At 43.2% G+C, this 14953-nt stretch overlaps 1 protein-coding gene across 1 annotated transcript; it reads right to left on the bottom strand.

Annotated features, from left to right (window-relative positions):
• Positions 1-6409: 6409 nt before the first annotated feature.
• LOC125529381 (flavanone 3-dioxygenase 2-like) lies at positions 6410-13086 on the bottom strand. Its single transcript, XM_048693795.1, has 4 exons — positions 12825-13086; positions 12289-12536; positions 7031-7358; positions 6410-6941 (listed from the first exon to the last, which is right to left on the bottom strand). The coding sequence occupies exons 1-4, from the start codon at positions 13020-13022 to the stop codon at positions 6693-6695; spliced, it is 1023 nt and encodes a 340-aa protein (XP_048549752.1). The 5' UTR covers positions 13023-13086; the 3' UTR covers positions 6410-6692.
• Positions 13087-14953: the final 1867 nt, after the last annotated feature.

The raw sequence follows: 14953 nt of genomic DNA, 5'->3' as shown, positions 1-14953 counted from the left end.
CAGCAGGAGAGGTGCTTTGTGGTAGGTTCAATCTTGCGCTGTCCTCACCTAGTGATAGTAGAGGTAGGGAGGCATGTACTGTATTGTTGCTACTACGGGTAAAACAACGGGGTTTAATCATATTGCTTGATTTTATTCTGTCTACATTATGTCATCATACTTCATGCATTACTCTGTTTGTTACGAACTTAATACATAGAGAGGCAAGCATAGAAGCGCTCACAAAGTGGAGTAATAGTAGTAGATGCATGCACGAGTCGGTCTACTTGTCACAGATGTAATGCCTATGTACATGATTATGCCATGAATAACGTCATAACTATGCACTTTTCTACCAATTGTTCAACAGTAATTTGTCTACCACCGTATGCTATCTTTATGAGAGAGATTCCTCTAGTGAAAACTATGGCCCCCGGGTCTATTTTAATCATATTGCTAAAACCAAAAATACCTTGCTGTAATTTTCTATTTTACCTTGCGATTTATCTACCACCTATTACTAGATTTGATCCTTGTAATTAACGGGTACAAGGGGATTGACAACCCTCTTGCTCGCATTGGGTGCAAGTATTTGCTCATGTGTGTGTAGGTACTGTTGAATGTTTGTGTGGTTCTCCTATTGGTCCAATAACCTTGGTTCGCTACTGAGGGAAATACTATGCGCTACTATATGGCTTCACCCTTTCTCTTCGGGGAAAATCCCAACGCAACTCACAAGTAGCGGGCATCAACACCAAACCCCCGGAACACTAGTGAAGCATTGTATCGCCTGCCGGTGGTGCTAGTCTATGACCCCGGCACCGGCAAGAGAAGCCTTATCATCGTCCTCCTCTATGAGGCCCTACTTACCCATGCCGTACTACATACCTGTTTCCCTGAGGATCTCTCTTCTCGAAACACATCCCCCAAATCAACATTCTTCTTTACGTTGATTATGTTTCAATGTATAGATTTGGTTACACCTTTGCATTTGAATTTTGTTGTATGCGGCAGAGATGATTACCGAATGCTAGGCGGCGAACACGGTTTGCTGAGAAGCCCCTGGAGTGACTCAACTCCTTCTTGCTACGCAAGCTCCGGTGCTCCACGTGAGGTTGCCTACCAACCTGTAATGCTCGGGTTGGTGCCGCCAGAGTGAATCGGTTGATGATTTTGCTGATATTGAGTTATTTGAGCTACATGTCTGTGCCACAACAACTTGAGCCAGTTGATTGTTGGATGGTAATAATTTTCAAATCTATTTTTTACGATTAGATTAACTAAATTGGGTTCCATTATTCTTATAGGTATATGCTCCCTGAAATATAGAATCAGCAGTTCTGTTTCAGAAATATATAATTGGTCCAGTTTGATGTGATTTGGCTGTGGTTGTCGCTTTGATGATTCTTCTACACTACTGTTTATGTTAGAAATTAATTTAGTTTCAGCTTTGCTTTATTTACCATGCATGGCCATTCTAATAGACATCAATCATCTTAGGTTTGGACCTTTCTTGGTTGTTGCGGCTCCTTTTAGTCTTAGCTCTTCTACTTTCACCTTTGTTGCAGATATAGAGGGTTCTCAATTTGTTTTCTCAGGTATGTATGTGTTTGTAGGATTTGGGTCGAGATAGAATATACTCATGAAATTTATCTTTGTCCTCTCTTTGATTTCCAATATTAAGAGAGAATATACTGCTGAATGAGTGGCAATTTCTCTATGTTTTTGTTGATTACCAATATTAACAATTTCGCACCCCCTTTCTTTATAATAACAATGTCGGTTGTTGAAGTCTATTTACATATATATACTCCCTCCGTTCGTAAATATAGGTTTTTTTTAGAGATTTCAAATGAACTACCGCATACAGATGTATATAGACATATTTTAGAGTGTAGATTCACCCATTTTGCTCTGTATGTAGTCATTTGTTGAAATATCTAGAAAAACCTATATTTAGGAATGGAGGGAGTGCATGGAATGTTCGCAAAGTTTATTCTATATATAGGTGCATATGTTTATATAGTCAGATCATTTTCTAAAAAATATTTATATAGTCAGATGACTCAATCATCAAGTAACGTCATTAGAGAAGATATTTTTCTAAATTGCATGCTAGTTAATCATGAGTTAATCCTTTCATGTACATGAGAAAAACATTGTACCACCCCATCGACAATATTTTATCTTCCTTTTCCTTCCTTTTCTTCCTTAATGTTGTCATGGCCCACCTTTTTAGGCATATGGTCTCCATGTGTTTCTATGTCAAACCTAGATCAAATCATCGACATACAAGGTAACGATGGTGTATCATACACAAATACTTTATTACATCGCATGATCCAGAAAGCAAATAGTCTTACACACTCTGGCCAAAGATCAGTCAAATACATAGTCTTACAATAAGCAAACAGATTTCACATCAAGCGGAAACGAAAGCAAATCTAAGTAGATGTCTTGGTAAGCTCCATCACAGGGAAGCATGCCAAGTGGAGGCACAAAACGCTACGTAAGTCACTCCTCATGGTAGTCACCTGCAACTTGACACGTCGCAGTGACTAGGGTCAATACTTTGAATATGTTGACAAGTTCATAGTTCACTGGGATCCTATTCACCTACATGCACTTTGGCTGGTGGGGCTCATGGCTCTTTGCAAAAAATATAGTTTTGCCTTATTATTTTAAAAGTGGTCTACTCTAATAGCTAGACTTACTACATCCTGCAGTAGTCCTGGATCGTATCTCTCGATCATCCAAATGCATTTGAGCATGTGGGTTCCTGCATCCTGCGATTGCCCTAAGACAATCTCCAGAGGCCCTGGTACATCCCCAACCCTCTGAGATCAGGTCCATACCCCCCTTTTGCTCAACCCATAAATTTTATTAGAAAAATGGTGATGAGATCAAGCTGACAATTCTTCGATGAGTTGCTGAAGATGTCCATCTCCGGGGACACGATCATGATCTATTTTATACACTTTGAAGAGGTTTGTGTACTTTACCCATGATTCCCGATAGCACCTTCCTTCTAGTAAACTTCACTCGTGAAGTAGCTAGGTAGACTAAGACGAGAGTTTTGGGAAGTAGTAGCCCTCTCTGAGATGGCGGGCCCAATCAAACCTACACACCTACATCTGCTGGTCATGCCTAGGAGGGTTCCCACAACTTACTTGGTCCAGACAGAGCCCGTATTCTCTCATTGTTACACATGGAAGCTACTCAATTTTGAACTCGTATGATCCCTTTGAGCCTGGCGGTCGCCTAGAAAATTGTCGACCACCAAGCAATACCGAAGCACCGCATTGTTGATTCATTTATTAAGTAGTCAACCATACAGTTGTATAGTTCAATAGTAATTGATGTTTTCCAATCCATGTCATAGTAGGTAAGAATCTACTCGATGGTTACAAGGTGAGGGTAACTATGGATTTAAGTTGTCAACTACTGGGTTGTACATAATTTAGCATCCTAAACTCACACACCTATCATGGAAAAACTACACTGCAGGAAAATACTTGGTAACATGGTCAAAGTGGAACTTGCCTTCGTTGTTGTTGTCACCGGTGCACTCCTCACAGTCAGAGGGGTTGCACTCCTCGTAATCTAACATTAACAGAAAAATAACACATAGCGTTCAAAAGCACACAATTCATGCAAATGAAAACTTGCATGAATGCAAAGAACAAATCACACATCACAAGGTGCTGGATTGTTTGGGTATGATTTCATTCAGTTTGATTTTCCCAATTTGGATGCTCAACTTGGTTTGTATTTGACTAAATAAAAATTTCAATTTGAAAATCCTAGTCTAATATTTAAGAACCCTAAATAATTTAATACCTCAATTTGGTTTCTAAAACTTGATTTGAATTCTGAGAAGTGGCTTGACTATTTGAATTTCTATTTTATCTAAGTTCGACTTTCAATTTGAAATTTGAAACTCCTTGGTCAACATGATTTAAACCCCAAAGTTTAATTAAAATATTTATTTTATCCAAAATCACTTTTATAAAATATCCAGGGTTTCGTCATTACTAAACTAGTTTTTTTCATTCAAACCATGACCCAAATTTATTTTAAAGATATCTTATTAAGTGCCCTATTAATTTCAAACAAGTCTATAAATTATACTGGATTAATTTGGTTGTTAGCTAGGTTTTGATTCACTAAATACATTCAAATATATATGTGAAACTAGTGTTGTTAAGATTCTATCTAGAAACTATGTTATAAATATTTATAAATTTACCAACAGTGGACTAAATTAAACTACAATTCACTAGCTTCCAAATGCAAAAGAATCATCTGATTTGGTTTTGTATTTTAGAAGTTATGCCCATTTTAAGATTTAAAATATTCTATTTGAAATTCAAATTTGATTTTTTTTCAAATTTACTTTTCCTAAAATTATTCAGAAAGTACATCTCCTAAGGTTTTATTTGCAAAAGGAATCATTCAATTTGGACCTATGGATAAGTTGTTATGATAGTTAGAAGTTCCACAAACTTTTTTTTACAAACTACCTTTTCTTTTTAATTAAGCAAATTTGTTTTGGATAATGTTTTGGATAAGGTTGGATACGTGGTGCTCTTTGATTGGTTGATACCATTTAGGAAATAAAATTAAAATGCGTTCGTCCGATCTGTTTCTAGCGGCTTACAACTAACTTACCAAATCTTTTTAAGTGATCTATTCTAACGTGTTGGATTGAAATCGAACGGCCAGGATTAGATCGGAGCTCACCACGACGGCTAGGTTACCAGAGACTCGCGGGAAAACACGAACGTGGCGTCGTTGTGTTCGGGTGTCGATGACGACGGGGTTCTAGGGCGATGATGGGCATGGACGGCCTCATCGTGGCTCGAGAAAGTCGAAGGCGGCATCGGCTGGCCTCGAGGACGACAGAGACGATGGCTGCGGGATCATCAAAGTTCAGAGAGACAACAAGGGACTTCGGGCGTGATGTTGTGCTAAAAAACAAACGCGTTTGGACGTTGGCGTCGGCCAGTGAGATACACACAACCAAAATGAACACAATGGACATGGTTTGAGGCTCGGGGCTTACAGAGTTCGCCGGAGTTGAGCTCACAACAACAGCGAGCTTTGGGCTCTGGTGGTCTTGGCATTCCAGAGGGCTACAGGCGCGGCGATGATGTCCAGGAGGATCGCCATGGAGCGGCGGACCTCGTGGTGGCAGTGCGTGTTCGCGAGGGGCTCTGGCCTCATCAGAATCAAGCCGGCGATTGTTAGGTCAATGGCGGACGACCGGGGTGCGTTGCTGGCAGCCTGGCAGCACTCGGGCTCGATTGACCGGGGAGAAAAGGGGAGGGGGTCCGGGGGTATTTAACAGACATGGACGCGGAGGTTGGGAGCGGCCGTAGCGTGTGAACATACATACGTGCGCGAATGGGGTTCGAGTTCATGCGCGAGTACGTCGGCGACAGTTGCGCGAGGTAGGGGCGGAGCTGACGTGCGGGGTTCGCCTGGTGGAAAGAGAGAGAAGGAGAGCGGGAGAGAGCGTGCGGGGGCTGGGTTGGCTGGCTGGCTGGCTGGGCCGCAACTGGTTGACTACCTGGGCCTTGCCCCCTTTTCCTTTTTCTTTTATTCTTTTCGTTTCTGCTCTCTCTTATTTTAATTTCAATTTTCTTCAAAAGAACAACTTCTCCTAAAATCCTTTGGGAATATTTCTAATTGTCTGGACATTTTTCTAGAGGATTTTGACAAACTATTTTTGGCAATTACTAATGGGCCTATTTGCAAAGTATTTTCTTTTTATTCCTGTTTTTCTGTTTTCTTTCTTTTATCCAGGGTTTTACCCATAGTTTAAATGCCCAATATAAACTATTTTCAAACCCAGGTTCACACAAATAAAATGGGGAAAATATTAATCTAAGGAAATTCATTTCCTGCCCTTATGCAATTTCTGATTTTTTTTCTTTTGTGAAACTTTCATGGCCTCCAATTAAACTTGAAAGTGAAAGTGAATCAAAAGTTGGTCATGTTAGGAAAAAATTGCAAGGTAAATCATGAGTGCATATGCTTCTAGATTCAGAACCAAGATTTAGGGAAAAAAAATTGGGTTGTGACTAATGTTCACCCTTCACACGAGCTGATTCGATTGCTAACATCCCACCTCAACGCGCGGGGAATCATCTAGTGAAACACATGCTTGTAACGTTCGCACTGAGGTTATTTTTCTCTAGTTTTATGTGTTTAGGCTGGGTGGTACACGGTGTGCGGGCTTCATTCTCTCTTTTCTCTTCTCTTACCTTCTCACGTCAAAATAGGATTCTGATGATGGCAGGAAACACATTATAGCCTACTACTCCCTTCGTAAAGAAATATAAGAGCGTTTAGATCACTAAGTAGGGAGTACTTAATAGGGCTTCTTATGGTTGCTCTAACATTTTGGTTTAGTTAGCTCAGCTCCTCGACAGCAAATTTATTACACAGCGTTTCCTCTTGGACCAGTGTACCATAATTCTTTACAAGTAGGATCACAATTAATAAACAAAAACACACACACACACGCGTACTAGTATATAGGGAATACAATACAAGATGAACATCGATAGATACGTTGTGCTGAAGCAAAAACAAGTTCAAACAACTCGAGTAACCCCGCACATTGGGGGCATTTTTTATTTGAGTAATGCTGCGTCGTGGATGTCCACTGCACCCAACCGTAGATGAGGCAAGCTTGCGCACACGGATCACTTCTGACCCGTGAAGAGCTCCAGGCAGTGGTCCTGGTCCAGGTTCCTGCTCCAGAACTTCTTGTAGTACTCGTCGTAGGTGTAGCTGCGGTACACGGGCTCGTCCCCGTCGCCGATGAGCTTGTCCGCCGGGCCGATCACCGCGCTGTTGCACGGGCACAGGAAAGATGCCACCGACAGGCGCTCCCGCGCCGCATTGACCACCGCGCGGTGCCAGACGCTCTTGTACGCGCCGTTGCTCACTGCCTATAGATGCATAGTTTGCATCAGCTCGTCACAACTCACTACTGCATAAATTACTAGGAGTAGTTGCCAATGGCTCGTGGGAATTTTACCTGTAACTGGTCGCCTAGGTTGACGACGAGGGCGTTGGGCCGGGGGTCGACGGCGATCCACTGGGCGCCGTCCTTGAGGACCTGCAGGCCGGAGACGTGGGGGTCCATGAGGAGAATGGTGAGGGCGTTGGGGTCCGTGTGCTTGGGCAGGCCGTAGGTGAGGTCCGGCTCGGGGCACCGCGGGTAGTAGTTGACGGCCATGTGCTGCTCCTGCTCGCCCAGCACATTCTCGATGTAGTCCTCCTCGAGGCCCAGGCCCAGGGAGATCGCGCCCAGGAGTCGGAGGCCGAGCAGCCGGACTTCGCGGCAGTAGGTGCTGATGATCTCCCTGCATGACGAGAGAAAAGAGGTCATGCATGAGGTCAGTCTGTGGAAGTCGCCGGTTTGACCAATGACCCCAGATTCGAAGCAAGCGAAGTTGGGCATGCACTCCACTGTGGTCGGTATCAAGTACTATTTCTTCCATATTCTTTCCGCTCGCCGCGGCAAACTTGGGATAGAAGTCTATTGAGATCAGCATGTCTCTATGTTTATCTGTCTTCACTTGGTCAATGATGATGATGGGTGAACGAACATTCATATATCCCCCTGACCCCTCAAAAAAAAAAAACAGGAACATGCATATCAGCAAACCTACGCTCTGCGTAAGATCTTTTCTGTCATCCTCATCCGAATTTGGTGTCTCAAAGGTTTGTTGCACGTGCGAAACGCTAGACATTTCGAGACATAAAAAGAAGTTCGCTAGCTAGGAGATAGACATTGCAAAAGTGATGCATGTAACCGGTTAAGCGATATGTAGTAGCACAGTAGCAGCATGGTGCGAGGACAAAACTGTGAAGTGACAAAAGGTATAAAAAAGCAAACCCTAGGAAGGGTGTGGAGTTTATCCGACACATGGGGAGAGAAAGCTCGAAGTGAGCACCGCACTTCTGTAAAACGACAGTGCCTAGACCGCACCACCACCACGTGCTCATTCCGCTCGATCGCATAGTGCACCCATCACTTATCGGGTATCAATGATCACTAGGGAGAATTGGACGGAATTGGACGCAGAAAGCACCGTCCGCAGTGCTCGATCGTATGGCCGGCCACACTGCCTATCATCTACGTACACCACAACACATTATGTTGTGGGCCTGGCATTTTCTGGTCAACGCACATACACCATGCATTTCTATCGGTGTGCCTGACCATTTGGTGTGAACGGTGAAGTCCCAGTGCCCCAAGGCTGAGAGGATTTGATAGCTAGTGCTCGTGCCTGGCCAGGACATTGTCAGAAAAAGACTGATGCTGGCACACCGGCGGGTGCGATAATGCAAGGATTCGTCGTCTTGCCAATGTGAATTTAGAGCAACTACGGTCCGGCGCCTCAAACCCATTGTACGTCCGGCGGGCGTCTCGGTGGTCAGTGACCGATAAAAAAATTCTATCTAAACAGGCGTCTTAAACAGAACTCAAACGTCCAACCTGATCGGCATCCCTCATCAACCCGTATATAAGACACATATGGGAAGGCCTGAGCGCGTCTGTCACGTCGGGCTGACAGTCCGACCCTCACAAAAAGTGAGCGGAATTCCCCTCTGATCTACCTCTTTACAATTGCTTCTCAGCATTAAACGTCTACAGCTCTGCCACTGCCCTTGCATCAGAGTGCACTTTGCCCGTTCGAAACATTGTGATTTAAAAAGAGTCGTGTAACCATCAATGTTTAGTTATTAAAGGATTTAGACCATGACTATTAATCTTCTCTGTGATAAGCCGAGAAGATTAATTGTGACAATCTATATCCTTAACAAAGAGTGTAATGATGCCCGAAGCTTATCGCTTCTAGACGATCCGGCTATTTAACACATTCCACTCGCTTGTCACGCGGCGAGGTGTGACGAAACATCCGAAACCCGTCTGTCCAATATACATATGTGAAAATCTGAAATATGAGCATATATTTGGTGTTTAATCAACAGCCCCGACTAAACATCCAAAATCATCGATGTGCATGTGTTTGCATGTATTAGCTGTTTTTAAAATAGGGTTTGTGGTTGTAAATGGCAAAATTTGAAACCCATCTAGTCACTGTCCACGGATGTTTAAGGACCTAAATTTGCAGGCTGCGGCTGTAGATGCTCTTACTATGCACATGCTCTTAATGTGCAATCTGGAAGTTGCTAGTTCTAGATAGGATTCTAGAGTTGCTATCCACATATCTAGTCCTATCCCATATCTAGTGCTATATATAGAGCAGGAGGACATGGTACCCAGACGGTGACCTGTGAGATGAGATTTGTTCATGATATGGATTTCGTCCTTTCTATGTTCCGGTGCACATATGGAATAATGGTCACAGAAAGTTAAATCTCTAATTTCTAAAATTGTTTTGGGTGCTTCCGGTTCATTCAGGCCTGTTCTTGAGCGTTGGTAGGTGCGTACATCCATTTTTTGGATGCACCAGTTCTTCTAGCTTCTTCGACACACGTTGTTTTTTTCTCCAAGGATAATATTGTTTTTATTTGATTGGCTGCTAGCTAGGGAGTGTGTCTTCAGGAAAAAGTATCACAATATATGATTCGGCAAGTGCTCAGGGTTTTGTACCACATTTTTTTTAGAATGTTCCCCTCTATAAAATATAAAATCTATCTGCTTGCCACCGCTCAAAACCATCCACATAGCAAAGCGTATGATGAGCTGTTTTAGACGCACCACCTCTTGATACCTCTCAAAATATAAGTTGGAGATCTTTGACCTGCAGTATAGCTGGTTGCAATATTCTCTGCGATATACACTTTCCTTAATTAACCACAGCTGCCACGCCTCACCAAATATGGAAATATAATTAACGTTTGGTTATTTCCTGTCTTTTGCCCCAACTATAATTATGTCCGATCGATTATCTGTACATACGCGTTCATGAATTCATGCAGACGCAAGGATGATGCGTACTAGTAAATATAGTCATTATATGATTTTTGTATAAAGGATTGATGAAAAAAGAATCCCTGCCAATTTGTTGTGATAGTGCAACATAGAATCATGTCATAAGTTTTTCTTGACATGGTTGTCAGCATTTGGCTTGATCATTGTCATGTTACGCTGTATAATCAGTGGTGGACCTATGATCCTAATAACATTTTTTTAATAACATGGGGCCACTGTTTACCTAAACAATGTATAAATAACATAACTGGAATACATTGTTACAATTGCTTTTTAATTATGCTAAAATAGTATTGAGCTAAAAAACCTCATAAATCAAACTAATAGCGCCCCCCCCCCCACAAAAAAATCTATATCTACAATTGTTTTTAATTATACATAAATAGTATAATTTAGCTAAACTAATTTGGGACTAATTTTTTGTTTATTATCATACGCTCTATATTATTATTATTATTATTATTATTATTATTATTATTATTATATGCTATTCCCTCCTTTTAGGTTTACAGTCCGCACATATTTGAAGAAAATAATCAATCAACAAAATAATAGTTTTATCGTACGGAACTTATATTGCTGCATTATTCAAAGGAAGTATCAAATTTCGTAACTTTTGTGGTATATAACTTGTATTTTGTTGAAATAAGTGTATCATTTCAAAAAAAAATCATGTGGGCGTTGTGAACCTGAGATGAGAGAGTATTATTTTTGTTCATGTCGAATATCTCATTGTTAATGAAATAAAACACTTTCACAGAAAATGAACCAAAACAAATATATTTTTCACCCATCTCACATGTTCAGAAAAAGGTATTCCCTCTGGTGCACAAAATATGTAAGTTTTGTTTTCTACAAGCCTCCAGTCAAACTTTCTAAAACTTTGATTGGCAATATTGCCTCTCTTTTTACATGTAGGCAATATTGCTTTAGATATTTGGATCCGGTACATGAAAAATCATGGATAGATTCGTCTACATAAGTATTCGAACAATATATTTTTTGGATTTTAATTTTATACATAGTATATATAAAAAATAATGATGAAAGTTGCATCTCGAAGACCGCATCTATGTCAAAAGGTCATTTGTTTGTGAACTCGAGGGAGCAGCGGTTGGCGCCATCAAATATGCATTTACTTGTGTCTGATATTTCATAGGCTTGTTGGAAATAGATGTTGATTCGGGTGACCCCGTAGTCTTTGTTCTCAGTTCTTGCTATCTTCTGGCAGGAGGAGCACGCCATGCCCTGGAACGAGGGGACGGTCTCCACTGCGAATTGACCCTGTCCGGAGATGGTTTGGTGTGTTTGGTATTACGGTGTCCGGTGTTTTTTTCAAGGTGATGTGGTTTCGGTCCTGTTTGATAGTCTTGGTTGTCTCTTGTTAGGTGTAGTGTCTCCTGTTTTCACGCTCGGTGTTTAGTTGGTAGAACTTGTGTTACTTGCTCGGTTGTCATTTTATTTTATTTTTGACCTGCTTGTTTGAGCATTTTCTCACTAGCTAGTTTGTATCGGTTCGACCATGTGGGCTTTATTACATGTAAAACTGACGGAACGTTTTGAGAAATACAAGAGGATGTTTTTTACCGGATTTTTTTTGCGAAAAGGGGGTTCGCCCCAGTCTCTGCATCAGAACGAATGCATACGGCCAAATGTTTTTTACCGGATGACTATGTGCAATCAATTGATAACTAATTATTTTTATAGACAACGTCAGGCAAAACTGCAACATGCACAAAATGTTGGTCCAAAATAAGCCATGTTGCTCCATTTTTAGATGGTTTTCTGAGTTTAGTTAGGGTTTGTGTCATGCTCAAGAAGACGAGGCGGCGGCGACTTCTTGAAGATGGAATAAGGTCCTCCCCGTCTAGCCCCCCGTCCCGGTAATGTTTCAAGCATCATCAAAAGGCGTGTGGAGGTTTGTTTCCGGCGGATCTCGTGGGATCCGGTCGGCGTTTGTCTTCGGTGGATCCGACTGGATCTAGTCTTTGTTCATCCACGTCTGTGTGTCTGCAGGTTGGATCCTTCCGGTCTATGCTTCTCTTCATCGGCGACGGTTGCTATTCTGCTGCGCTGGTCCTATGGGGTCTTAGCACGACGACTTTTCGACTGTCTACTACAACCATGTTTGCCCGGCTCTGACGAGGGAGGGGCGATGACGGCGGCGCGCCTTCGGCTCGCTCCAGTGCTTGTAGTCGTCATTAGGTGGTTTACGGACCTGAATGTAATTTTTACTTCTAGTGTTCTTTGTACTACCTTGATAGTTGATGAATAGATCGAAAGTTTTCTCGCAAAAAAAATATAGACTAAGAGTTGCTAGTGCTTACTTGAACGTTTCAGGATTGGATGGCCAGTCGGGCACGAACTCCTCCAACGGGTGGCAATGAAGGCGCAGATAGTCCCGCCAGTTGTGCACTGTCTCCTTGCGGACGTTGAAGCTTGTAGAAAGCCTTATCTTTTTGGATGGCTCATCAGAATAGAGCTTGGCCTTCTCTTCCGGCGGGAGCCGGAAAAACTCAAGCCCCACAGCCATCACCTTCTCCAGCAGCTCCTCTGATATCCCATGGTTTATGATCTAAAAGAAATTGGCAAACCCAAGCTGGTTAAAATGTTATACTTATGGCCGGCGAATAGCCGTCTACGTCGATCAGAGAGGGCATGGGAGCACCCGGGGCTAGCTCCGACGTTCTAAATCCGCATCTGCTTGTCTGAAGAATGAAGCAATGCGGCTGAAGCAAGCCGTGAAGGCTTGGAAAAGTAATCTAGCTAGCTAGCCGCCGTGTTTGAGGCTTAACTGAGGCTAACATGCGTAGTGCGAACTGTAGAACAGAACCAAGGGCATGCACGTGGTGAAAAGGCGGACCTGGAAGAAGCCGTAGGTGCGGCAAGCCTGGTCGATCTCAGCGATGACGCGATGCTTGTCCGGCGAGGCGAGGTCGATGAGGGGGATGTTGCTGTCAGTCACAACATCGGCGAGCTGCGGCCGGTCGTTCTCGGGCCGCGTGTAACCCTCCGGAAGGGTATCGCGGTGCGCGACGGTGGACAGAAGCTGGTTCGCCATTTGGGGCCTAGCCGAGGCTCAGTCTCGCGCGGCGGTAGAAGAAGGGGGATGAGCGAGGGGGATCGCCATATATCGAGAGTACCCGAAGACTCGGTGAGGCCGGCGATGGCACGCGTCTACGCGTTGACGCGCGCAGTGGACCGGGATGGTATCTCGGAGCTCCACCAAGCGGCACGTTGATATCCGGCCTGGCCCACTGGCCCATGTACATACAAATAGGCCCATCCAATCAACCAGGTTACCTCCCTAGAGATTTTATTTGTCATGCAATGTACGTATATGAGCTGTGGAATATGCCGCATATATAACGAAGGGGGGCCGGCAACCATGGGACATGACACGCATTCACGGTAGAGCTGTTTCTTTGTCGTCCAACTTTTAAAAGGGAGACGTACACTTTGTAGATGTGACGGGACTCGTGGCACGTCAGCAACTCAAAGAGCTTTTCCAAGAGTGGCGATCTATTGATGATGCATGCAACTCAAAGGACTAGCTTATTGCGGCATACTGGCATGGATACCCATGCGATTACCACATCAGCGATGAACAATATTTGTATCTAATCTAAGTGAACGTGCGGGATGAACTCGACGATCAAATTAAGGGTATGCTGATCATCTAAGCTGGAGTTTTTGTTAACAATATCTTGTGGTTTTGCATGTCTACTGGGCTAGGACTATTTCTTTTTAATTTTGTAACAGGGTCATGCAAATCTACTCAGAGTTGTTCTTTCTGATCGTGCGCGGCATGAATCCTTAATATGATTGCTGTTGAAGTTCATCAATGTAAGCTTTACACGCGTGATTATTTGTAGCTTGCTAAGCGTGTCAGCCTAGGATCCGTGTAGTGATGGAATTTTTTCCTTTCGGAACACATGTAGTGATGGAGTTGTATGTAAGCATTTGCTACAGCTCACGCGAGTGAGATTTCAAATATCGCGGTTGAGTTTTCAACCGTGCATGTGATATTGAATATTTGAGCAATTTTTCATTAAGTTTAATCAAGAAAAATGGTAGATAAACATAGAAAAGTGGTGTAAGTATTCATGCAATTGGGTACATAATAGGCAAACATTATATCCACATCGGTACATAAAAGCAGTAGACCGGACACACATCCTAACAGAAGAGAGAAGACGACACACGGTGCGGTGGAAAAAGATGTAGGTGCACCATTCATCATGTCGCCGAGGGGGTAGTTGACGTCGGGGAAGAAGTCATCTTCCAGGAAGTCATCGTGCTCAGTCATGATGGTGGAAGATCCAACAGTCATGCTAGATTGCTCCCCAAAAACCCAATTGCATCGATTCGTCTTTCAATTTCTTTTCCCCGCGTGACGAAAATTAAGGCAGCATGCACACGTTGCATACGTCCTAGCGCGTCTCGATCACAAAACATTGAGGCCAGGCTAACGGCGAAGGAGGAGATAACGTGTATGTGCTCTCTTCTCAAACTCTTAGTGGTGAGTAGAACAACCCACCTTATAAGTTTTTCTCCCACATTCTAACGTGTATGCCACTAGTAGAAAAACCCCCATTCGTCCCGGTTGATAAGGACGTTTTGTCCCGATTTGTGAACCAGGACTAAAGGGCCATTACTAATGCCCTAACCCTTTAGTCCCGGTTCTTATACGAACCGAGACAGATGGGCCTCCACGTGGCCCGTGCGCCGAGCCCAGGCAGGAGGGCCTTTGGTCCCGGTTGGTGGCACCAACCGGGACCAATAGGCATCCACGCGTCAGCATTTCAGGGGCTGGGTTTTTTTTGAAGGGGGGGGAGGGTTGGGGGTTTTGGGGGTTTAATTTAGATGTTTCATATATTGTGTTAGCTAGCTAATTAATAGAGAGAAGTGTCCTCTCTTATGTCCTTGCTTGGACGACGCTATATATACGTATATATAGAGAGGACTAGACACGCTAGCTAGTAAGCAAAT

Source organism: Triticum urartu, unplaced genomic scaffold (genome assembly GCF_003073215.2).
Source record: "Triticum urartu cultivar G1812 unplaced genomic scaffold, Tu2.1 TuUngrouped_contig_5563, whole genome shotgun sequence".
Lineage (NCBI taxonomy): Eukaryota > Viridiplantae > Streptophyta > Magnoliopsida > Poales > Poaceae > Triticum > Triticum urartu.
This window is presented reverse-complemented; position numbering and strand designations above follow the sequence as displayed.

Bases quoted from the DNA above. Each gene is read 5' to 3' on its own strand.
- LOC125529381 (XM_048693795.1), bottom strand. From the start codon at position 13,022: ATGGCGAACCAGCTTCTGTCCACCGTCGCGCACCGCGATACCCTTCCG. The intron at 12,537-12,824 runs GTCCGCCTTTTC...AATTTCTTTTAG, and splicing joins GCACCTACGGCTTCTTCCAG to ATCATAAACCATGGGATATC. The intron at 7,359-12,288 runs GTAAGCACTAGC...CTCGTCATGCAG, and splicing joins TCCAATCCTGAAACGTTCAA to GGAGATCATCAGCACCTACT.